The sequence below is a fragment of the Culicoides brevitarsis genome, chromosome 2, assembly GCF_036172545.1.
Source record: "Culicoides brevitarsis isolate CSIRO-B50_1 chromosome 2, AGI_CSIRO_Cbre_v1, whole genome shotgun sequence".
Classification (NCBI taxonomy): Eukaryota; Metazoa; Arthropoda; class Insecta; order Diptera; family Ceratopogonidae; genus Culicoides; species Culicoides brevitarsis.
In genome coordinates, this window is record NC_087086.1 from 7,062,299 (window position 1) to 7,086,501 (window position 24,203).

Genomic DNA, 24,203 nt, shown 5'->3' on the forward strand with positions numbered 1-24,203 from the left:
GCAGGTTGGTTAATTTTTTACCAGTTTGACCTGTTTTTGCTGAGTTTTGGCGATACATTAGGAGATTTGAATATTTTTTGCAACAGTTCTAAAACAAAATTCACTAATATTGGATCGTCTTTCTCAATTTTTCATTTTTTTGTTCTCTAAATTCGTTAAAATTTTTTTTTCGCACCTGCAGAAAAATTTTACAAAATTTTTTGAAATAAATCATCAAAATGACAGCAACAAGTACATTGTCTAAGCATCCGATGAAAATTGTCTGGCTAAATCTGTAAGTGAAATTTTATTACGTAATTTCGAGATTTTTCGAGAGTTTTTTTTTATTTCAGCATTCTTTTGGTGTACATTCACCTCGCTGCGGTATATGGCTTTTATCTTGTTTTTACCAAAGCTAAATTAATGACAAATTTATTCGGTAAGAAATTAAAAAAAGAGGAAAAAAAATTAAATTTATAAAAATTTTCTTTTTAGCACTTTTCTTGATTCCATATTCTGCCTTGGGCATTAGCGCAGGTAATTTTTTTTTTTTATATTTAATTAAAATATTAAATATTAATTAAATTATTAAATAAAATTTTGAATTAATTAACAAATATTCAAAATTCAATTAAAAAATTAAAAAAAAAAAATAAATAAATAATAAAAAATTAATATTTAAAAAAAATAGTAAAAAATATTTTAAAAATTATTTAAAAAATATATATAAAAAAATATTAAAAAAATATTAAAAAAATATTTTGTTTTTACTAAAAATGAATTTTCAACGAATTTTTTTTAAATTTTTTTTTTCAACAGGAGCTCATCGCCTATGGTGCCACAAAACGTACAAAGCAAAGACACCTTTGCGAATTTTCATGATGATTTTACAAACGACTGCCCATCAAGGTTCAATTTACGATTGGTCACGTGATCATCGAGTTCATCACAAGTACATGGATACCGACGCCGATCCATATAACGCAAAACGTGGTTTCTTCTTTTCGCACATCGGTTGGCTCATGGTTAAAAAACATCCGGATGTCGTTGCGAAGGGAAAATGCATTGACATGAGCGATTTGGAAGCAGATCCCGTCGTCATGTTCCAACGAAAATATTTCATTCCGTTGATGATTTTGTGCTGCTTTTACTTGCCAACGTACATTCCTGTGTGGCTTTGGTCAGAATCAGCATCGACAGCTTTCTATGTTTGCGCGGTTTTCCGCTACGTTTTTGTGCTGAATGGCGTTTGGTGCGTCAATAGTGTGGCACACATTTGGGGAATGAAGCCTTATGAAAAGTGAGTAACGGTTAATTTGAATTTTATATTTTCCCGCCAAAATTCGTATTTTTGCTTTGTTTTGAAAATTTTGAGGTTAAAATGATCCGTAGATAGTTTCAGAAAGGCAAATTTATGATTTTGAAAAATATTTTACACAAAAAAAAAATAAATTGACTTCTAACAAAATTTGAACTTTTTGTCAAATAGATCTATCACGCCGAGCGACAGTACATTCGTTATTAATCTCCTTATGGGCGAAGGATGGCACAATTTCCATCATGTCTTCCCTTGGGACTACAGATCATCCGAACTTGGATCATGGGGTTTTAATTGGTCAACTGCCTTAATAGAAATCTTCGCTAAAATGGGTAAGTTTTTTTATTTACAAAATTTTTTTTCTTAAAAGTAATTAAATTTTAATTAATTTATTTAAATAAAAATTTAAATAAAAAAAATTTTTTTATATAAAAAATAAAAAAATTAAATTTTAAATAAAAAAATTAAATTAAAATTAAAATTTATTAATTAATTTATTTTAATAAATTTTCATTATTTTTTTTTTATTAAAATAATTATTTTATTTTTTTTAAAGTTTTACTTTTTAATTTGGTTATTATTATTAAAAAAAATAAAATAATTATTTTAATAAAAACATAATAAAAATTGAATAAATTTAACTAATTAAATAAAATAATTTTTTTTAACTAATAAAAATTATTTTAATTTAAATTAATTTTATATTTAAAAAAATTAATTTTTCAAAAAAAAAGTTTGCTAAGATTAAATGTTAAAAATAATTTCATTACAAATTTAAAAGAAAACTAAGATTTTTTTAAAATTTTGTCAAAAGAATGGAATTCATACTAAAAGCAACTAATTTTTTTTCCAGGATGGGCATACGAGTTAAAAACGGCCTCCGACGAAATGATTCGTAAACGTGTGCTGCGAACGGGAGATGGTTCGCACGAGTTGTACAGCAAAGAAGTTGATATCAATCAAAATATTCAGAAATTCGAACCGGAAGAAAACGATGAATCAATTTGGGGATGGGACGATAAAGATTTGCGTGACAAATCGCGTGTAGCCAATATATACTACGACGACGAACAGGAGCTTACAACCAAAGAAAGTTAACAAGGTCAACCGGTTTGTCTGCATTCAAATATTTTTTTTATTATTAGTTTTGTATTTTAGTGGTTATGATAAATAAATGAAGTCAATTTTTTAAAATGTGTGTCTTTTGCTTTGTGTTGCTCATTCGCTCTTTTTTAAATGAATCCAATTTATTTTCTGGCAAAATTTTTTTTAAAGCAAATTTTAAAGCGGTTATTGTCTTTTGCTCTTTTTTTTTCTTAAAAAATTCTAAAAATTTTATGTTAACACGGAGAAAAAAATTAAGTTGGTTCAGTTTAAAAAGTTAGAATAAAATTAATTTTTATATTTTTTTTTTGCATTAAAAACAATAAAAAAAATTATGAAAATTTTTTTGAATTTTTTTCTAAATTTTTTAAGTCGAGGCTCAAGTTTAAGAATTTTTTTGACTTACGGTAAAAAAGAGCTTTGATTGTCAATTCAAAAAAAAAAAAAAAAATACAAAAAAAAAAAAAAATAAAAAAATTAAATCAAAATAATTTTTTTTACGAAAATGTTAAAATGTTGAAAAAAAAATCATTTTATTGAGTTAAAACTTCGATCGACTTCAAGCTTAAGAAAACCCCTTTTTCGATTTTTATTTTTAAAAAATTAACAAAAATCAAATTAAAATTGTTCGAAAGTGAAAGGCATAAATCATAAAATGTCATAAATTCATCAAAAACAAAAATTGGATTTTATTGATGATCTTGGATTTATGGTCAATTAATGCTTATCCATGTAAAATAAAGTAAACTAGTTGAGAAACAATAAAAATTAATTAACAACATCCTTAATTTTTCAAATTAAAAATTCAACCTTTTCTGATTTTTTTTGTACCCGATAGCTGAACATTAAAATTTTTTAATGGATTTTGCATTGTTTTATAAAAAAAATAAATAAATAAAAAATTACTGCGTAGTTTGTAACTTTTGTCATAATTTAAAAGAAAATCAACTATTTCTGCCTCATAGTAAAAGAAATTTATTTAATTATTTTTTTTTAAATTTTTTTATCGTAAACATTTTTATTAATTTTATTTTTTTTTTGAATTTATAAATTTTTTAATTAACAAAAATTGTTTAATGATTATTAAATTTATAAATTTTATATATTTTTATTTATTTAATTATTTTTTTTTTTTTTTATTAAATTAATTTTATTTTTAATTTCAAATTTTTTTTTTAAATTTTTTAATTAAAATTATTTAAAAAATTTAATTAAAAAATAAATAAAATTTTTAAAAATAAAAAAAAAATAAATAAAATTTTCAAAAATAAAAAAAAATTAAAATTGACAATTAAAAATCTCACAATAAATTTAGTGTTCAACGCATCGAAACCCCACTGTACCAATCAGCTGTTTCCGATAACAAGAGACACACATGTTTCATTCCGTGTTGTTGTTTCTCTTCAAATAATTCTTTATTTTTATCAAAAATCTCTCGATAAACTCAAATATTTCACGATGTTTCATCTCAACATCACAAAACTTCGACATTTAAAGGGATTTTCTTCAATATTCAGGTAAATTTTCCCCTTTTTTCCTATTTTTTTCCTCAATCTGACGTAACTTTAATTTTTTTTTTAGAAATTATTCCGCATCTCCCGCATTCGATGTCATCGTAATCGGCGGCGGGCATGCGGGAACTGAAGCTTGTGCCGCCGCATCTCGCGTTTCCAACAACCGCATCTTACTCGTAACTCACAAAAAATCCACAATTGGCGAAATGTCGTGCAATCCCTCATTCGGCGGAATCGGCAAAGGTCATCTCGTGCGCGAAGTCGATGCTTTAGACGGCATTTGCGGGAAATGTTGCGACATTTCTGGCGTTCAATATAAAATTCTGAATCGTCGAAAGGGTCCTGCAGTATGGGGACCTCGTGCACAAATCGACCGAAATTTATACCGAAAATCCGTGCAAAGAGCATTGAGTGAAATCGAAAATCTCGCTATTGAAGAAGCTTCCGTCGAGGATTTAATAATCGATTATTCGCTTGAACGCCCGAAAGTCAAGGGAATTATTTTGGAAGATGGCAGAGAAATTTACAGCAAATCTGTGGTCATCACAACGGGAACTTTTCTCTCGGGACAGATAAATATCGGGCTGGAAGTGAGACCAGCAGGACGAATAAACGATCGACCCGCTATTGGATTAGCGAAAAGTTTAGCAAAGCTCGGTTTCAACATGGGACGCCTAAAAACAGGCACTCCGCCGAGAATTAAGAAAGAATCCATCGATTTTTCGCATCTTCAGAAGCAACAAGGCGACAATCCGCCCGTTCCGTTCTCTTTTATGAACGAAAAAGTCTGGTTGGAGCCCGAACAGCAACTTTTGTGCCATTTAACTCACACAAATTCCGCCATTGATGCAATTGTCAAGTCTAATTTGCACCAAAATCGACACGTAACGGAAGAAATTACGGGGCCTCGTTACTGCCCGAGCATCGAATCGAAAGTTTTGCGTTTCGGGAAACGTTCGCATCAAATCTGGCTCGAACCGGAAGGCTTTGACAGCGATTTAATCTATCCAAACGGGCTTTCGTGCACACTTCCGGCCGAATTTCAGCAAAAACTGATCCAACAACTGCCCGGATTGGAGAATGCGGTGATGGCTCGTCCCGGATACGGCGTCGAATACGATTTTGTGGATCCGCGGGAGCTGTTTCCGTCGTTGGAGACGAAAAAAGTCGCCGGATTGTTCTTTGCGGGACAGATAAATGGCACGACGGGCTATGAAGAAGCTGCCAGTCAAGGCGTTTTAGCGGGAGCGAATGCTGCTTGTCGTGCCACGGACCGAAATCCGCTTTATTTGAGCCGAACAGAAGCATATATCGGGGTTTTGGTTGACGATTTGACGACACATGGCACCACAGAGCCTTACAGAATGTTTACATCACGTGCGGAATTTCGTCTCACGCTTCGCCCGGATAACGCGGATTTACGACTTACGGAAAAAGGCTTCGAAATTGGTCTCGTGTCGAAAGAACGCTTTCTGCGGTGCATCCAAATGCGACAAAATATCGAAAAAGCAGTCGCACAACTAAAGGAAATTGCAATGTCATATAAAGATTGGAAGAAAAAACTTCAATTGCCCTCGAGCAAGACGACGCAACAAAAAACCGCCTTCGAAGTCGTCGGAGATAACGTTCCATTAGCAGCAATTGCAAAAATTGACCCGAATTTCAACTGGATCGCAGAAAATCGTGAATTATGTGAAAGAGTGACGATCGAAGCAATGTACGATCGATTTATTGTCGAACAAGCGAAGGAAGTCGAAGAAGTTCAGAGAAACGAAGAACTTGAAATTCCCGATGCGATCGATTACACGTCGAAAAGTCTCTCGTTGTCCTTTGAGGAACGCGAAAAATTGCTTAAAATCAAGCCACAAACGATAGCAGCAGCAACTAGGATACAGGGAATTACTCCGACGACAATTGTGAGGCTTTTGGGATACGTCAAACAGAGAAATGCGATAGCAATGAGGACAAAAAATTAGTTTCTGGTTAATAAAAAATTAAGATTTCTATGAATTGGTAAATAATTTATGAATATTTTACGTACTATAGAACACAAAAAGTGACTAGCTCATGTCTGATTTCCGCGAAATTATCGATTTGGGTGACATTTTTGCATGTAGGCGACATGAAATAATCAAGAAAAATTAATTAAATGGTTGTTTTAAATGAAACTCAATAACCAACATTATTGCTCAAATTTAAAATTAAAAAAAAAAAAAAAAAAAAATTAAAATAAAATTTTAAAATAATTTTAAATTAAAAATTTTAAAATAATTAAAATAAAATTTAAAAAAATTAAATTAAAAATTTTAAAATAATTAAAAATATTTTTAAAAAATTAAATAAAAACAAAAATAGTTGAAATTAATTTAATTTAATTTTTTTTTAATTTAAAAAATTAATAAAAAATTATTTAATTATTTTAAAATAAAAAAAAAAATTTAAATTTTAATTTTAAATTCGTTTTTCATTTTTTTAAATTAATTTTTTTTTAAATTTTAAAAAAATTTTATTTTAAATTTTTCATGAATTTTTTTTTAAATTTGAAAAAAATTAAAAAATATTTTTTTAAATTAAAAAAAAAAATTTTTATTTAAAAATTTTTTAAAATAATTATAAAACATTTTTAAAAGAATTACCTGAAATTTTAAAAAATTTTTAATTTTTTTAAAATATATTTTTTTAATTTTTTTAATTATTATTGAGTTTCATTTAAAGCAACCTAACACACAACCCTTAAAAAAATCTTCTGTGTAAACTATCCTATCGTCAATTAACTGCTGAAATAATAAATGTCAAGATCTTTGGCCTCCAAATATTTAAAAAAAATTTGTTCATTTAAAATTCTGAGATTATTTCTCCTTCTTCGTGACGTCTAATTGGATCTCCTTTGAGCAAAGCGATGATCATGCTACAAAAAAAATAATTTTAATAAAAAATTTCACAAAAATCCATAAAAATCACTCACTAATACAAATAAACGAAGAAAATGAGCAAATAAAACCCAAGATAAATCATGCAATCCCTCAAATGTTTCCGAATCATGCCTCGATTATGAATTTCGGCGGGATCATAAACTCCCAAATTCCCCGACGGGATCTTGACTTTTTCATAAATAAGCCACGCCACGCCAGGTACGTTGAGTAAAAAGAGTCCATAGTACTCTAAAAATTAAAAAAATGATGAAATTTTCATTAAAAATGACGAAATTCGCACTTACGATGAATCAAAAGTATAAAAGCGAGAAAAGTGTGGGACGCTAATTTCGGTATCACCCAAAAATTCAACTTGGAACAACATGTTTGAGCATTTAAGTAATCGCATTCGAGGTCTGAGAGAATAATTACCTGAAAAAAATTCATAAAAATTATTAAAAATTTAATTCACAAAGGAAAAACTTACGAAATAGACGAGCAGGAACAACAAACTTCCGGTAATTATCATGGAAATTATAAAAACGAGCGTTTCTGGCAGCATTTTTCCTGTTTTTTCCGCAGCAAAGTCCTTTTCCCGACGATTTGTTTACTTTTGCCCGTAATATTTTCGGCACTCTAGAATTGTGCCACGGGTCTTTGTGAGATGTATGAGAGTGATGAACAGCTGATCGGCACCAGCATGCAAAAAAAAATTCCTGCCCGCCCCAGAGCACATGGGCAGGAATTTTTTTTTGCATGCTGGTGCCGATCAGCTGAGCTACGTCACCGATGGCAATTTTCGATGATGTGTCATCCGTTTGTGAGAGGAGAAAATCGCAATAAATAACAATTAAACCTTATTGCAGCGAAGAAAGTTTCGCCCCGATTTGCTTTCCGGATTTAGTTGCTGCATGAAAACGACACCAAAAATTGAAAAAAGAGGAATTTAGTTAAGTTAAGGCGCATTTTAAATGCAATTTTGAATTAGAAACACACAAAAAGGCGAAAAAATGGCGAATTTAAAGACGGATTTGGATCAGTACCTGTTGTTGCAAAGCGACCAGAAGAAAACCAACTTTAGCATACCCAAAATATCGACACCGACGTTCCGATGGTTTCGCCGAGACCCCGAAAATAGTTGGTTGCAGCAAGATGGGCAGCAGGAATGTTGCCCGAAGTTGGTGAGTTTTACCACGTCTCAAGTTTTTTTTGTTTATTTTTTATGTTTTAAGCTGAATAAATATTTTTTTAAATAAATTTCTTTAAAAAAATCAAATTTTTAAAGAAATTTATTTAAAAAAAAAAAAATTAATTTTTTAAAATAATTAAAATTTTTTAAAAATAATTATTTAAAAATTAAAAAAATAATTATTTTAAAATATTAGTAAAAAAATAATTTAATTAAAAATAATAATTATTTTTTTTTTAAATTATTTCGTACAAATTTTAAAATTTTTTTACGAATTTATGAAATTTTTACGAAATTTATTTTAAAAAAATAAAATAAAGACAAAAATGGCGGAAAAATTAATGCGTGGGTGTTTTTTTTGCTACTTTAACAGACACGAATACAAAGGATCCTGGGTTTCTTGATATTTATGGGATTAGGAGTTTTTTGTATGGTAAGTTTTATCATAATTTCTCGAATTAAAATTAATTTTTTAAAATTTTTTAGATCTTATCGACAATTTACATCCCAGTTCTTGTGCTAAAAGCACGTAAATTCGCCCTTTTGTACACAATGGGGAGCTTATGTTTCATAATTAGGTAAGAAAATGTCCCTTAACCGCCAAAAATTGTTTTAAATAAAATTTTATTTTTAGTTTTTCCTTCCTGAGTGGCTTCAAGACGATGCTAAAGCAGATTTTTGCGCGCGAGAAACTTTTTGTCTCCATCAGTTACGTTCTTTGTCTCATCCTGACACTGTATTTTGCGATTTTTCTGCAAAGTACGCCGTTAACTGTGCTCGCAGCCGTTGCACAAGTGATCTTTTTATTTTTGAACATTGTCGCGATGGTACCTGGCGGCACTTCTGGCATCAAATTCTTCGGACAAATGTTCAAAAGTAGCGTCTCCAATACATTGCCTGTCTAAATATGTAAAAAAAATTGAATATATATTAATGAATTTATTTTTTTCTACGTTTTTTTCGGTTTTTTTCGCTGGTTTTGTGAATCATCGTTGATTCTTGTTGCTTTTTCCGGTCTTGAAAGTGCCGGATCGAACATCATTTCCGGCGCAAGTTGGATTCCATGGACTTTTTTCGCGTGTTTTGCTAAATCTGAAGGACTGAAATACGTTTCTGAGCAATTTTCGGCGGTACATTCAAAGGGACGATTGTCTCTGTGTACGTTGAAATGGTAGTAAAGGTCCGTGCGATGGAAAGTTTTGTTGCATTCGGGACATTGGAAAGGTCGACCTGTGGATTTCAGCTGGGGCACGTAATATTTTTCCATTTTTTGGAGTTCTTCGGAGTAACGAGAGTAAATTTTTGCCTTTTCTTCTTTGTATTTGTGACGGTATCGCATGTGCCTCATTAGGTTGAAAGGATTTGAACATGCATGATCGCAATCTTTGCGGGGACATTTGAAAGGTTTGTAATCTAAAAAAAAAATAAAAAAAAATAAAAATTTAAAAAAAATTAAATAATTTAAAAATTCTTAAAAATAAAAAAAAAATTTATTTTAAAAAATTAAAAATTTCTTTAAAAAACTTAAAATTAAAAAAAAATCGAAAATGTATTTTTTTTTTTAAATAAAATTTGAAAATTATTTTTAAAAAAAATTTTTTAAAAATTGAAAATTTCTTTTAAAAAATTAAATATTTCTTTAAAACAATTGAAAATTGTTCAAAAAAAAATTTCATTAAAAAAAATTTAAATTAAAAAGTTGAAAATTTCTTTAAAAAAATAAAAATTTAAAAATAAATAAAATAATTTTTTTAAAAATTAAAAATAATATATTTAAAAAAAAAATTAAAAATAAAATTTTATTCTCTTTAAAAAAAAATAAAAATATTTAAAATTGCTAAAAAAATTTAAAATTTCCTGTACAAAAACTGAAATTACTTTGAATATTTGAATTTTCGTTAAAAAATTTAAAAATTCGATAAAAAAAAAAAGAAATTAAAAATTATTTTTTTTTTAAAACAAGTTTAAAACAAGAAAAAATAAATTTTCTTAAATTTGAAAATTTATTTTAAAAAATTTAAAACTATTTTTAAAAAATTAGAAATTTTAGTTAAAAAATTGAAAAATTGATTTCTTTAAAAAATTTTACCTGAATGTGTATAAAAATGATAAATTAATTCAGTTCGAAAATAATGCTTTCCACATTGGGGACATTTGTAATACCGATTTGGCGGTCCGCTTTTATCAAAATGTTCGTCAGGATTGAATACAAGAACTTCCTGAGGGATCTCTTCCTCAATTTTTTTTCGAATTTCTCCCTCTTCCAATGAATTTGAGCTCATTTCGTCAATATCCTCGTCACAATTTGTATGAAATTCCAAATTTACTTCATCTTTTATGTGCACAGATTCTTCCGAAGCTGAATTTTCTTCAAATTCCATCTCGAAATTCGTATTTGTATTTTCCGTATCAGTAGTTGGAAGAAAATTTTCAGAATTTTCCCTCGATTTTTGTACTTCTTGAGATTTTTCCATTTCAAATCTTGCAGGAAAATGTCTCAAAATTACATTTACATCCGTTAACCAGCTCAGTACGGTGTCAAAAGCAGCAGAAGTTGACTCGTCAGACTCACTTAAAATGTTCAAAGATACTTTTGATGCATCTCGAGCGCTTTTTAGGATATTTTGAGCCATTCCAGCGTTTTTTCTGAATTTATCGAATGAAGTTAAGGCACTTGAGCAGTTGATACAAAGCCGATTCGATGGATTTTTTGTGATACTGATTCCGAGAAGTGAGTTGATTAAGCTTTCCTTTGCTGCTGTGATGCGTATCAAATCGTCTTTGGACAAACAAAGTTGACATAAAAGTTGATTTTTGTCAAATTCTGAGGTATTTGATGAAATTTCCATTTTAAATTGTTTTGAAATTTTTTTTCAACAAAATTTTCATGAAAATTTCATTTAAATTTTATTAAAAAAATACTTTTTTTTTAAATAAGCGGTGAAAAATTTCTCAAACAAAAAATGTAAACAAAAAGTACAGGCGGATTCTCGATTTACGGAAGACGGTACAGGGTTGCCAATTATTTAAAAGAAGTATTCAAGAACAAATTAAAAAGGCAGGTAATTTTTAAAATTTTCTTATTAGAATTTTTTTCTCATAATATTTTTTTTTCTTATTAGAAATTCACTTCGAAAGGATTTTTGTTAAAAAAAAATTTTTTAACGGTATCCTTTACCGTTATCCAACCAGCTGTACATTTGACAGCAACAACGACGACCTAACCTACTACAAAAGCATAACGGTACGGAATATGTTGTGCTGGATGATGTTGATAATGTGTTGCTGCTGCTGCTGCTCTGTGTATGTGTAAAAGGAGAGATTCTATCATTTTCATAACAAAACATTTGTTGGGTCTCCCGTATAAATAGAGTCCTAGCTGGCTACATTTTACAGGTATCTACGACATGACACAGTACTATCAGGCTTGCGCATTGCATGGATCATCATAACACATTTTTTTCTTCTTTTCTTTCTACATTCAACAAAACGAAGAGATTCTCAACTTTGGCTACGTGTTCGTACCAACGTTGTATGGAAGTTGTGCGTGTATTTGTGAGTATATGCTGTTCACAGATAATGTACAATTATTTCATTAGTAAAGAAGTGTAAGTAGAGAGTTAATGGGTAAGGAGTTTAAGATGGAATCGCATTTAAAAAAACTTTGATTTTGATTTTAAGAAAAAACTTCCTTTGATTTTTAGGATTTGGAGATTGAACTTATTTCAAATACCAATTGGCGAGAAGAGAAAGGTTGAAAATGATAATTCTGTAACTAAATGAGAAGCTTTTTTTTCTTCAGGTAAGTAATCATTAAGAATTGACTTTTTACTTTCAGGTTTCCGAGAACTATGATGATAATTTGTTAATTGCTTAAATTTTTTAATTTATTAATTTATAACCTCTTTTAAGGAACTTCAATATTTCAGTAGTTCAAAAGATAGGAAGGCGAAAATTCAATAACTTTGGATATTTCAAATAAGTTGGTGTAGAGTAGGAATATAGTAGAAGGAAAGAAAGAATGTTGTTAGTAGTAGTTAGTAAGAAAGAAGAAAGTAATGAAGATAGCAAGGAAGACAAATAGCAAGTTAGTCGTCATCCGAGTCTCTTCAGAGTGAAGTCGTGAAATATTATGAAGTCCAAATCACGTGGTTTTATTTTATGAAGTTAAATATAAAACATTGGCGACGAGGATAAAAGAAAAAATAAAAAGAAAACTCGAGTGCGATTATATAAAAATATAGAGTTAAAAAAAATAGTTGTCGTAAAGTGTCGGAAGAGAAACCGTGAATAATTATAATTGTTAAAGTATCTGATGACTCGATTAACATTTTCAAATTAACTCTGCCATTTTCACATCTGATAAGCTGCGCTTTGTTAAAGGAAACTGTCAGTACAACATGAGAAGTCATATACCGCTCTTTCAGACAATAACTACAAGAAAGTACCTCATCAAGAAATTCGCATATATTACTCACTTCATTAAAATCTCACATGATTTTACCAACCTTGTCGACTTCAATGGACTTCAGAAAAGAATTGAAATTAAGAACGAATTGAAAAGCATTGTTTGACTTCAGTACAAATGAGAAACAATAATTCTGAGAAACAGGAATTGAATTGCAATTTTTGTCCTTTACCACTTTTAATTCTTATATGGCCTTTAATGACTTTATTGTTACTAATTTAAATCACAAGAATTTTAATATTTTTGAAAATTGGTCTTCTAACTTTAGTTAAATCCTAACAACAATTAAAAAATCAAATTTTTAAAGAATTATCTTATTGAAAGATATTAAACTTAATATGAACAGAACAAATACGAATTGAAGCAATAATTATGAATTTTTATTTTTCATATTAGGTACTTGAAGTTTTTAACTGATTCAAATTATAATTATTAACCTTTGATGAAAAAAAAATGATTTGGAACTCTTCGCAATTCATTTTACGAATCTTTCGACTTAATTGTATTATTTAATTTTTATTTAATTTTTTTTTATTTAATTTTTTTTATTTATTTTTTTTTTTTAATTTTTTTTATGAGAGAATCACATTTTGCCGTTTTGGTATTTTAGAAAAAAATACAATTAAAAATATTTTAATTTGATTTAATTTGGAGATTAATTTTTAATTTAAAAATTTGATATAATAATTTATTAATAATTTTTTTATAATTTTTCCTAATTTTTTAAAAATAATTAAATGAAATTCTTTGACATTCTATTTATTTGAGATAAATAAGACTTATATTTTCGAAGAAAAATTTGAAATATTAAAAATTTCAAAATAAAATCTTCAAACTGCCCAAAAGAGCATTTTTCCCTCATTCCCTTCCAAAAAACGCCGCCAACATTCGAGTGAGAGTATTTCACGTACAAACACAAACTACTACTCTACTACAGAGAACCGCGCACGCACTCACACATCCACAAACTCCCGTGTACGTCGTACGTCGACATTACTCACCGAAAAAAAAGAGTCTCGAAAAACACCCGTTTTGTACAACTTGCACATCACTTGAACGTAAGCTATTCAAGTGAACGGTCACGGTTACACATTTTTTTTTCTCCAAAAGTTATTTCAAATGAAAAGAAGTGAGAAGAAAAAAGTCACACAAAAATCGAACGAGAAATCCTCAGCTCTGCTGACAAAAAATGCACTTCAAATGAATCTCATTCAAAGTCATTGGAAAAAGTCAGCGAACGCTCATTATTCACACACAACAAAAGCAACAACAACAACAAAAAGTAAAAGAATTACTTTGCTGATAAAGTGAATTTCATTCAAAACTCACAAGTTTGTGTACGAAAAAAAAATGTTACGTAGCGCGTGTGTGTCGCGAGTGTGAGGAAAATGATAAGTAAGTGACATATAAAGCAAAAAAAAAAAAAGAAATAAAAAAATGTAGTAAATAAATAAAACATAAATAAATGAAAAAAATAAATATTTAAAAAAAAGGGGAACCAATTGTTGCAAATCAAGTGTAATTTATCAGTGGCACAGTTTTCCGCAAAGTCTCATATTTATTATTATTTTTTATTTCCGAGAGACATCGTGTGATAAATAAAATTCATACGAAAAAGTGTTTACGTTACGTTGTTTATGAATATCCGGGTGTTTGACTTTTGACGCAAAAATACAAGAAAAAAAAGAGCAAAAAAAATTCTCGGAAGAAAATTTGAATAATTTTTCCTGTGATGTGATCGATCAACGTCTCCCAGAGTAGCAGGAGAAAAAATCGTACAAAAGGTGCTGAAAAATAATTCATCTCCTCTTTGCCTAGGTAAATAACAATAAAAATAATAATAAAACACAGAAAAAAACAAGATCAAGGTATTGGTGTGGCTATAGAGTAGCTTCGTACGACGGACGAAAAAAAAGTGTAAATTTTTTATGTTTGTGTTAGTGTTCAATACAACACGTACAGCTACATATACGCAACAAATGTGAGTATTTTTTATGTCGTAGAGTCGGTACGAACTCAGCTGAGTCGCTCTAAAACAATTTAAATTACATTTTTTTCTTCATAATTTTTTTTTTCATATTTAAAAAAAATTAAAAAGACGTCATTTTCGTTAAAAATAAATTAAAAAAAAATAAAATAATTTTTTTTCGAATTTTTAAGCTAAAAAAAATTAGTGACCTCTAAAAAGGGAGTCAGTCATAAGTCACACAAATGCACTTTTTATACACGTATGAAGTACATAAATACAAAACTAGGCAAAAATATTCAGTCAAGAATTGGAACACTAAAATTTTAGTGTTGAATCAAGTGTTGAAAATCATGTTTGTTGCTTGAACATATGATCAAATGTGAATTTTTTCTCGTACTTTTTTATATATAAAAATGTAATGAATAAGTCACGAGGCGTCATTTTTTTATATTTTTAAATAAATGGTGTGAATTTAATGAATGAATATTTTTTGTGAACTCATTTTTCGATGGAAAATTTTATTTTTTTTTTTTACAAAAAACCAGGCGTTTCCATTTTTTAATATAAATGTTTGCTGAATCAGTGAGTGTCATCATGAATGAAAGCAATAATTTACGAAAAATACAATTTTTAAGTATCATCAATTAAATTTCAAACAAAAAATTTTCCGTGAACGATATAAAAAAAAAATTAATAATAAAAAAAAAGATTAAAAATAAATATTTGTGTCAAATTTTGTGAGAAAAAATGTCATAAAAAATATGAGAGAAAAACAGATGCACATTTTTCTGGTAATTTATGAAAATTAATTAAAAAAGTTTTGTTCGTGAAGGTTTTGACGAGAAGAAAAATATTCAAGTTCAGCCAAAACAATTCATGGAAATGTTTTTATTATTAAGACAGACATTGTGGGAGCAAATTAAATTTTTCTCTATTTTTTCTCAATTTTTTCTCAATTTTTTCTCAATTTTTTTTGCTTAATTAAGACTTGAACGTGTCAAATATTTACTATGATTTTTTTATTTTTTTTAAATAAACATTTGATGTTTATTTAAAAAAAATATTTTTTTCTTCGGAGAAAATCATTCATAACGACGATGATGATGCAGAGGAGTAACAACAATGTTTCATTGACCTCCGTATGCCACAAACACGACATGTGACAGAGAAAAATTTATGTGGATAAAATAAAAATAGTTGTCGGCATCGTCATGTGCACAATATTATTACATTACATTACCTCTCTGCCATGGGTTTCAATCCATTAAAAAATTGAGCAGAAGAATCATTCGTTTGCTCGGGGAAAATTGTCATGGGGCGGCGGCATGCATGCTGAGATATTGGACATCATTTACATGATATTAGCTCATTTTGTGTCGTACTTTATGGGAGATGCAACTGCAAAAATTTTATTAAAAGTGTCGTGTGAGAAAACTTGGATGAACTGCAATGCATGGATTAATTCGAAGAATTTTTTCTCATGACATGGGGAATGAACTGTGGGTCAAGACAGAACGTTTGAGGAGGTTAAATTGAAATAAATGTGTTGAAAAAATATTTTTTAATTTTATGAATTTTTTTTCGTGAAATATTTTGAGGAAAATATTTAAAAATAAAATAAAAATTTATAAAAAAAATTAGATTTTTGAGCTACTTTAAAGTTGAATTTGAAATTTAAATTAAAATTATTTATTTTTTTATTTTATAATTTTTTATTAATTTATCAATATATTTGTATTTGTTAAAAAGTAAATAAATGAATTTAATTTACATTACTAAATTTAAAATTTTAAATTAAAAATTTTCTCTAAAAAAAATTCTGAAATAGAAATAAATTTTTTTTAAATTTTAATTAATAAAATATTTCAAAGAAAAAAAATAAATACATATAAAATATATATTTTAATATTTGAAAAATTATTTTAAATTTTATTAAAATTTAATTAATTTTAAAACTTAATTTTTTCTGACTTTATAAGTATTTTTTATTTTTTTAAAAGTTTTCTCTAAAATAAATTTTAAAATCTAATCAAAATATTTTTTTAAAATAATAAATAAAATAATTAAATATTTATTTATTTAAAAAAAAAAAATAATTAATAAATAAATAAATTTTAAATTTCAAAAATTATATTTAAATATTATTTCAATTAAATTAATAAAATAACTTAAAAATAAAATTTAATTCTTAAATATTTAATAAAGAAAAATTTAATAATTAATTTTAAAAAATAAAAAAAAAAATAAAATTTTAATAAAAATAATTATTAGTTTCATCATTTAAAAGAAATTTTATTCTTCTTTCAAAATATATTAAAAGTTAAAAAATAATTAATAAAATAAAAAATTTAAAATATTTAATTAATAAAAATAAAAAATAAAATAAATTTAATTAATAAAAATTTTTTCGAATTCCTGAAGGTTTTAATTGATAATTTTTTTTTAATTTTTAGTTAATTTTAATTTAAATTTTCAAAAAGAAATTTTATCATAAAATATTTTTTAATTTTATTTTTTGTTGAATGAAAAACTGAAACAATTTCATTTGAAATATCATTTTTCCTAAAATTACGTAATTTTTAATGTGAACTTTCATCTCTTTTCACAAAATTTAACAATTCATCAACAAACGAGACTTATTTCCTTTGAAATTCCATCATATCACTCTCAAAAGCAGATTTGTCTGGAATAAACAAAATTTTGACAGTTGCTCATTTGAAATTTTAATTTAACTCCCGAAAATAAGTTTCAGCCCACATTTGCACGTCTTTCATCCGTTCATCGTCTAATCCCATAAATTTATCACTAAAATACTGTTGAACGTGCCTCCCGAGCGCAACTCGAGACAAAAACAATTTTTGCTTAATTGTTTTCTGCGGTTTTTAAAAGCGCTCGTTCTGATGTGTGGCTCTGCATGGCGGCAGCGGCACTCGTACAAGTATATCAATTATCATTGAAGTGTAAAGACGTGTGTTATTGTGGTTTTGACAATAGTTTATGAGGAATGATACCCCTTTTTTGTTGCGTTGTTTGTTTTTGTTTCGCAAAAGATTCAAAAGCCGAGAGCGTTGATGGTGCGGCGTGAAAAGAAATTGAATTAATGAAAAAGGTTTTGTCGATAACAGGCATCTTCCTCGTTGAAACTGGCAAGTCACTCGCTAAACTTTTGCTAATCCAATTACTTTGGCTCGAGAAGGAAGAGTCAATGCGCGAGCTACGAATTTCGCATCATGTCAGCAAAGAAGAAGAAAAAACATGCCAAATCATTCAATTGATGTGAACGAGGAAATTTTGAAAACTAAAAGTTTGTGTTTCACTTGAAATGCGAGAAAATCGAACGCAGAATCGTGCCATGTGTGGGAAAGAAGGATGGAAATCTAATTAGATTTGTCTTGCTTTTCGCACGCCTTTCTTTGACGCATTTTTTGAGAATTTTAATAAAAAATGTCATTTCATGTCTTTTTAGCATAAAACAATAATTTATATTTTTTTCTTGAAAAATAATTTTTTTTTAATATATTAAAATTTCTTTATAAATTATTAAAAATAATTAAAATATTTTTAAAATAAAATAAAATTTATTTAAATAAAAAAAAAACAAAAATAAAATAAATAATTAAAATAAAAAAATAATAAAAAATAAAATAAAAAGTAAAAAATTACAATTAAATAATTTTAATTTTTTTTTAATTTATTTTTTTTTTTTTTTAAATTAATTTAATTTTTTTTAATATTAAATTAAATAATCAAAAATTAAATAATAATAAAAAATAAATTTTTTTTTAAAATTAATTAATTTTTTTTAATAATAGGTATAAATAATAATAATAATAAAATTAAATAATAATAAAAAATAAATTATTTTAATTTAAATTTTAAAGAATAGAAAATTTAGAAAAACTAAAGAAAAATCATGAAATCTTTGATAAAAAAATAAATATATAAATAAATAGAATTTTCATATTTTTTTACAATTTTTTTTAATGAATCTTTTAATTTTTCTTTGAATAAAAAATCTGGAAAACCAATGTTTAATTTTTATTTATAACAAAAAAAAAAAAAAATAAATAAATAATAATTAAAAATTAAGAAGTTAACGAAAAATTTTAAAATTGTTTAATAGAAAAAATTTTATAGAAAAAAAGGAAATTTATAAAAAATAAAAAAAATATTAATAGTTTAGTTTTTTAAAATAAAAAAAATTAATAAAAAAAAATATTTTTTCAATAGAATGAAGGGCTATAAAATTAAAAAAAAAAATTTGAAAAAATCGTAAGAAAATTTAAATATTTAAAAAATACGCTTAAATTTTTCCTTTCACGCAAACTTTTTTATCTCAAATTTTCTTTTCTTCTTGCATCGTCATTCGTTCTCTCTTCTTCCCATAATTTTTTTTTTTTGAATAAGTGATGAAACGCAGTTTTCAAATGTGCCCATATGTGACTCCAATTCACGCACAAAGACAATTTTCAAAGCTTTCGGTCCTTTTTTGAGCCTTTTTATGTCTCTTTTTAATTGAGACTTTGCCTTCAGTCATCGTCGAACGAACGAACCACGGAGGAGGAGGCATGGAAACGCACACTCGCATTTCCATATTTTTCCTTTCCTTCTTCAATTCAGCTAAAAATGTCGCAATGGGACGTGATTGAAATACGGTATTTAATCATTACGGGGAAAAAAGAGCGGAAAAAAGCGACAGAGAGAGAGAAGAAAGGAAACTTACATGTTGTTATTTATTATTTCTCGTGTCTTTTTGTCGCTCCTCGTTGTGCGCTGAGTGAAAAGTCAGACATTTGGAGATTTTTTTTTGCGCGTTTTTCTTAAAAATTACAACCTTGTAACCTTTTTCGCCGAACCGAAGCGAAATTATTATGATTATTGTTTCGTTTTTACATGCGGAAAAAAAGCACGGGAGAATGATGAGTTCGCATGATGTCTCTAATGTGAATTTTAATCCTTTTTTGCGTTATTGTTCCTTTGGCAGATTGCCAACTTTCACTTAAAAATATGAGGAAACAACGAAAAAAAAAGTTACGAGATGGAAATTAATGTGATGCTATGAATTTTTGTTTCTTTGTCGTACGACAGGCAAAAAAAAAAGAAAAACAAATACATCCATTAAGGATACAAATGACTGTCGTAAGTTGGTGAATGTGACTCGTATTGTAACTAAAAGCGGAGCAGAATTTATTATATTTTATTATAATTCCGTATTCGAAGAGGCAAGATGCAAATAATACAATTATAGCTAAAAGTTGAGTCGAGAATAGTTGAGAGAAAAGTTAAATTGTTGTTTGTCTGTTTTTTTTTCATGGAAATCATGAGAGGCGTTTGATGTGTTGAATGGTAATTCATGTTAATTGCATGCAGTGAACTACTTACATAACAATATATGAGGAAGATGAAAAATCAGAGACGAGTTTAGATGAGATTAGTTCTCGTTTTGTGTTTCTTCTTGTTTATTTTGAAAATTTATTTATTTTTTTGAGATATTATTTTCAATATTTTTAATTTATACAGATATTTAAAATTTAATTAAATTAAAATTTAAAAAAAAATCATGCAATAAAATTAAATTTATTAAGATTTTTCATCATTTTCAAATAAAAAATTAAAAAAATTGTTTAAAAAAATAAATAAAATAATTTAAAATAAATTTTGTAAAAAATATAAGTGAAAATTATTTTTTATTATTTTATTTATTTTAATATTATTAAAGTTGAAATTAATAAAATATAAAAAGTACCTAATAAATAATAAATAAAAATTTAATTTTTTCAATTAATTATTATGAAAATTAATTAAAGGGTTCAAATTATGAAAATTAAATTATTAAAAAAAAATAATATTTTTTTTGTTATTTCTAAGCAGTTTTAAATTTTTTTCTGAAATTATAGAACTTTTTAAAAAATTCTTTATTGAATTTTCATTTACTAATTATTTATTTTATTTTTTTTTATTATTTTTTTTAAATTTTAATTTAATTATTTTTATAAGAATAAAATATTAAAATAATAAATTTATAAAAAATATAAAAACAAAAAAAAAATATTCTTTGAAAATATTTCTTTTAATTAAGTAATTAATTAATTTGTTTTTGGGCATAATTTAATTTATTTTGGGCTAAATATATATTATTTTTTCAACATTTTATTTAAAGGGCCTAATTTTTTGAATTTTTAATTTTATAAATATTTTAATTTTTTTATTTAAATTTTATTATTTAATATTTTAAATTATTAATCATTTTAAATTAAGGATATAAAAAAATAAAAAAAAAATTGAAAATATTTCTTCTTTTACCAGTTTAAATTTGTTTCTGAATTAAATATTTTTTTTATTAATTATTAATATTTCTATATAATTTTATTATATTTTATTTTTAATAATAATATTTAATTTTTTGTATAATTTTTAATTTTATAATTAATTTTAATTTTATTTATTTAAATTCATTATTAAATTATAAATTAATTTTAATTAATTAAGATATTATTTTAAATTAAGTCTTTAAATATAAAAAAATATATAAAAAATAAATTTCTTAAATATTAGTACAAAATTTCATTGAAGCTTAATTTTTTATGCAACTCTAAGTGAATTTTCTAATTATTAAGAATTTATTTTCCTACATTTAAAACAAAAAATTTCTTGTTCACTCAACCAACAACCAAAAACCTTCTTCTTATGTAACTCACCGCATTACATTAAATAACATTTTCTGTTTTTAATCAAATTTATCAGAGAATTTTCAGCTGAAAAACTTTCTTTTCACAAAGTAAATAAATAGATTTTTGTGTACTCGCATTACCTCGCAGTGCTTTTTACGTAGAATTACGTTTATTATTTTCTATGCAAAAAAAAAAAACAACATCAAAATATACACAAAAACTTTTCACATGAAATAATTCAGACAAGTAATCGCTTTAGAATGAATTATAAAATGTGTGCGAGTTTGCAGATTTCTATCGTCGTCATATTTGATGAAAACTCCCTGAAAATTAGAATTTATAATGAAAATACATTTTCACATACACAAATCAAATTTCATCAGCATGACAATTTTTTTCTGCTGTCATGCATAAATTTCTCGGTAATTATTTCATCAAAAATTTAAATTTGACGCGGGCTTCATGCCGTATGGTCAAAAATAATTAACTATCCGATGTGTCATAAAGAAATGATAGAAAATTACGAATTTCCGTCTTTTTCAGCGCGAAGAAAAAAAAAATTCAATCAAGCGTCGTTCTGTCTGTTTTTCCGCATAAACTCTACATTTACGAAGAAATTTAACCTGAGGTAAATACTAATAATTCAATCGACAGGCAATTAGATTGTATAAACTGAAAGAACGCCCGATGTTACGTAATGCGAGAGCGAGCGAGTAAGAGAGCAAAAAGTATGTAAATAAAATGAGATGTTTTTTTTTCTTACAAGGAAGCAAGAAGACATTTCGCTTAATAGCACATTTCCTTTAATTTTATTTATTTTTTATTTATTTACATCAAGTGTGCAATTATTTGTGATGGAAAAAGTACTTTGGAATATGATATCAAGATAAAAATTTTGTTTGAAGGGGACAGGGAAAAGTTTTACAAGACAAGTAGCAAAGGGGACAAATATTGAAATTCAAAGGAAAATATAGGAGTTGTTTAGCAAATTATGTTGAGAGTTGTCCAAAGTATGTTTATAAAGCAAAAGGAAAGAAAGGATTTCATAAAAAAATATTTTTATTGTTCAAAAGGTCTTTTGATCAGAACATTTTAATTTAGCTGGAAGTCAGTTTTGGGCAATGAAATTTAATTTTATTTATTTTGGGTAATTTTAAAGTAACTTTTTTAAGAAAATTTTTTTTAAATAATTATTTTCTTTTATTTGTTATTTTTTGGAAATTTTTTAATTTAAAAAAATAATTAATGAAAATTAAATTGAAAAAAAAAAAATTAAATTAAATTAAATTAAATTTAAATTTTTAAAAATTATTTTAAAAAATAAAAAATAATTTTTAAATTCCAAAAAATAATTTGAAATAAAAAAAAATCTTAACAAAATATATTTTAATAAATTTTTATTGAAAAAAATTTAAAGTTGAAAAAAAAATTAAATTAAAAAAATAATTTAAATAAAAAATTTTCAAAAATGAATTAAATTAAATAAATAAAAATTTAATTAATTAATTTTTCAACATAAATATTTTTCAAAAATTTAAATTTAAGAATTTTTTTTTAAAAGTTACGTCAATTGAATTTTAAAATTTTAATTGAAATAAAATTTTTAAAAATGAATTTAAATTAATTAATAAATTAAAAATTAATTAAATTTTCAAGAATTTTTTTTAATTAAAATTAATTTGTCAAATAAAATTAAATTGAAAAAAATAATGAATTTTAAGTTAAATTAAAAATTTTTAATCTCTTAAAATTTTAAATTATTAATTAAAATTAAAAAAAATTAAAAAAATTTAAAAAAAAATAAAATTATTTTTTATATTCTCAATGAATTTAATTTAAATTAATTAATGAAGAAAAAGAAAAACTGTTAAAAAATTATTTAAAAAAGAATTAGTTTAATAAATTTTTATCTAAAATTATTTCTAGCTGATTTTAAATAATTTTTTGTTATTTTTTTTATTTTAAAATTTAATTTTGATTGATTTTTATCAAAAGTTCATGACCTTGAATTTCTCTCTACTTCTTGTTGAAAATATTCTGCAAAGAAAAACTTCCGTTTTCAACTAATTGCTTTCTTGGCGCACCTCGATCACATTTCCCTCGTGCGTCGTCTTCGCGAAACAAGAAGACGACATTTGACATGTGCTGCCAAAATTTAATTAACCTGTCAAAGAAAATTGCGTTCGCTTAACCTTAAGCTCTCGTTTTATTAAATGGGCGTACCATTGACACTAATTCCATTTTATCCGAAATGTTTGTGTCGTCTTACGTCATCTGGCAACATTTTTACTCTCGCATTGTTATTTATTTACTTTTTCCCATAAATATTTGATTTATCCAAACGCCGCTTGTCAATCTTCTTTCAACCGTGCTTCATGTTCCGCCGTTTTTATTTTCTTTTTTTTCTAATGTTTAATAGCGAAGAAAATATCGTTGATTGATCTGGGCACTAATTAAAAATCAATTAAAATCACATTTACTGACATAAATCTCGACGCTTAGCTCACTAATAATTTTATATGAAAATTTTATTACTTTTTTTTTCTCCTCTCTTTTCAGAAATTTCTATCCGGACATCGTCATCGTCACTTAATCATCGCACATCCGACGATAAAATTTCATAATTACTTGTCTGTTTGAGCCAAAAATAGTCGTGCAGCGAGCCGAGAGCCACACATTTATTAATAAATTAAGTCATAAATAGCGCAAAATGATAAAATTTTAATGATCAAAGTAAATCTCTCATCGTCGTCGTCGTCGTATTAAAACATTGTTAGTGTCCCAGTCATAAATGTTAAAAAAAATAAATTATTAATTATTACTATTTATGGTAAAAAATTGACTTGAGCGAACATTTATGTTGACATGAATCTCTATTAACAAAAAAAAAGTAACATGAAACGTAATTTAATTAAATTGTAAAAAAAAATACAAAAAAAAAATTGAAGTCACGATATTTAATAGATGTTTATAAGTGTTTTTTGTTGTTGTAGTCAATAATATATAAATTTATTGAAAAAAAATAAATAAATAAAATTTAATAAAATTCCCAGAAGTAAAATAAAATCTGATCTTTATC

At 26.0% G+C, this 24,203-nt stretch overlaps 5 protein-coding genes across 5 annotated transcripts; 3 read left to right on the forward strand and 2 right to left on the reverse strand.

The window, feature by feature from the left end:
• The first annotated feature begins 218 nt into the window (after positions 1–218).
• Positions 219–2,395, forward strand: LOC134828422 (acyl-CoA Delta-9 desaturase-like). Its single transcript, XM_063841400.1, has 6 exons — positions 219–274; positions 333–418; positions 475–516; positions 799–1,279; positions 1,469–1,629; positions 2,151–2,395. Exons 1-6 carry the CDS (start codon positions 219–221, stop codon positions 2,393–2,395), a joined length of 1,071 nt encoding a protein of 356 aa, XP_063697470.1.
• Positions 2,396–3,771: 1,376 nt separating this feature from the next.
• On the forward strand, positions 3,772–6,119 carry LOC134831918 (protein MTO1 homolog, mitochondrial). Its single transcript, XM_063845756.1, has 2 exons — positions 3,772–3,918; positions 3,983–6,119. The coding sequence occupies exons 1-2, from the start codon at positions 3,860–3,862 to the stop codon at positions 5,889–5,891; spliced, it is 1,968 nt and encodes a 655-aa protein (XP_063701826.1). The 5' UTR covers positions 3,772–3,859; the 3' UTR covers positions 5,892–6,119.
• A 365-nt stretch (positions 6,120–6,484) lies between these two features.
• Positions 6,485–7,468, reverse strand: LOC134831759 (protein cornichon homolog 4). Its single transcript, XM_063845570.1, has 4 exons — positions 7,315–7,468; positions 7,133–7,259; positions 6,881–7,076; positions 6,485–6,823 (listed from the first exon to the last, which is right to left on the reverse strand). Exons 1-4 carry the CDS (start codon positions 7,387–7,389, stop codon positions 6,751–6,753), a joined length of 471 nt encoding a protein of 156 aa, XP_063701640.1. The 5' UTR covers positions 7,390–7,468; the 3' UTR covers positions 6,485–6,750.
• A 158-nt stretch (positions 7,469–7,626) lies between these two features.
• Positions 7,627–8,946, forward strand: LOC134830191 (uncharacterized). Its single transcript, XM_063843591.1, has 4 exons — positions 7,627–8,008; positions 8,390–8,449; positions 8,503–8,594; positions 8,651–8,946. Exons 1-4 carry the CDS (start codon positions 7,838–7,840, stop codon positions 8,919–8,921), a joined length of 594 nt encoding a protein of 197 aa, XP_063699661.1. The 5' UTR covers positions 7,627–7,837; the 3' UTR covers positions 8,922–8,946.
• LOC134830190 (zinc finger protein 460-like) lies at positions 8,910–10,903 on the reverse strand. Its single transcript, XM_063843589.1, has 2 exons — positions 10,106–10,903; positions 8,910–9,429 (listed from the first exon to the last, which is right to left on the reverse strand). Exons 1-2 carry the CDS (start codon positions 10,863–10,865, stop codon positions 8,966–8,968), a joined length of 1,224 nt encoding a protein of 407 aa, XP_063699659.1. The 5' UTR covers positions 10,866–10,903; the 3' UTR covers positions 8,910–8,965.
• Between the last annotated feature and the right edge of the window lie 13,300 nt (positions 10,904–24,203).

Excerpts from the sequence above, each read along its gene's own strand:
- LOC134828422 (XM_063841400.1), top strand. The coding sequence starts at position 219 with ATGACAGCAACAAGTACATTGTCTAAGCATCCGATGAAAATTGTCTGG. Across the intron at positions 419-474 it reads ATTAATGACAAATTTATTCG|CACTTTTCTTGATTCCATAT; the intron begins GTAAGAAATTAA and ends TTTTCTTTTTAG. Across the intron at positions 1,280-1,468 it reads GGAATGAAGCCTTATGAAAA|ATCTATCACGCCGAGCGACA; the intron begins GTGAGTAACGGT and ends TTTGTCAAATAG.
- LOC134831918 (XM_063845756.1), top strand. The coding sequence starts at position 3,860 with ATGTTTCATCTCAACATCACAAAACTTCGACATTTAAAGGGATTTTCT. Across the intron at positions 3,919-3,982 it reads GGATTTTCTTCAATATTCAG|AAATTATTCCGCATCTCCCG; the intron begins GTAAATTTTCCC and ends TTTTTTTTTTAG.
- LOC134831759 (XM_063845570.1), bottom strand. The coding sequence starts at position 7,389 with ATGCTGCCAGAAACGCTCGTTTTTATAATTTCCATGATAATTACCGGA. Across the intron at positions 7,077-7,132 it reads TTTTATACTTTTGATTCATC|AGTACTATGGACTCTTTTTA; the intron begins GTAAGTGCGAAT and ends TTTAATTTTTAG. Across the intron at positions 6,824-6,880 it reads TTCTTCGTTTATTTGTATTA|CATGATCATCGCTTTGCTCA; the intron begins GTGAGTGATTTT and ends TTTTTTTTGTAG.
- LOC134830191 (XM_063843591.1), top strand. The coding sequence starts at position 7,838 with ATGGCGAATTTAAAGACGGATTTGGATCAGTACCTGTTGTTGCAAAGC. Across the intron at positions 8,009-8,389 it reads AGGAATGTTGCCCGAAGTTG|ACACGAATACAAAGGATCCT; the intron begins GTGAGTTTTACC and ends CTACTTTAACAG. Across the intron at positions 8,595-8,650 it reads AGCTTATGTTTCATAATTAG|TTTTTCCTTCCTGAGTGGCT; the intron begins GTAAGAAAATGT and ends TTTTATTTTTAG.
- LOC134830190 (XM_063843589.1), bottom strand. The coding sequence starts at position 10,865 with ATGGAAATTTCATCAAATACCTCAGAATTTGACAAAAATCAACTTTTA. Across the intron at positions 9,430-10,105 it reads TCATTTTTATACACATTCAG|ATTACAAACCTTTCAAATGT; the intron begins GTAAAATTTTTT and ends TTTTTTTTTTAG.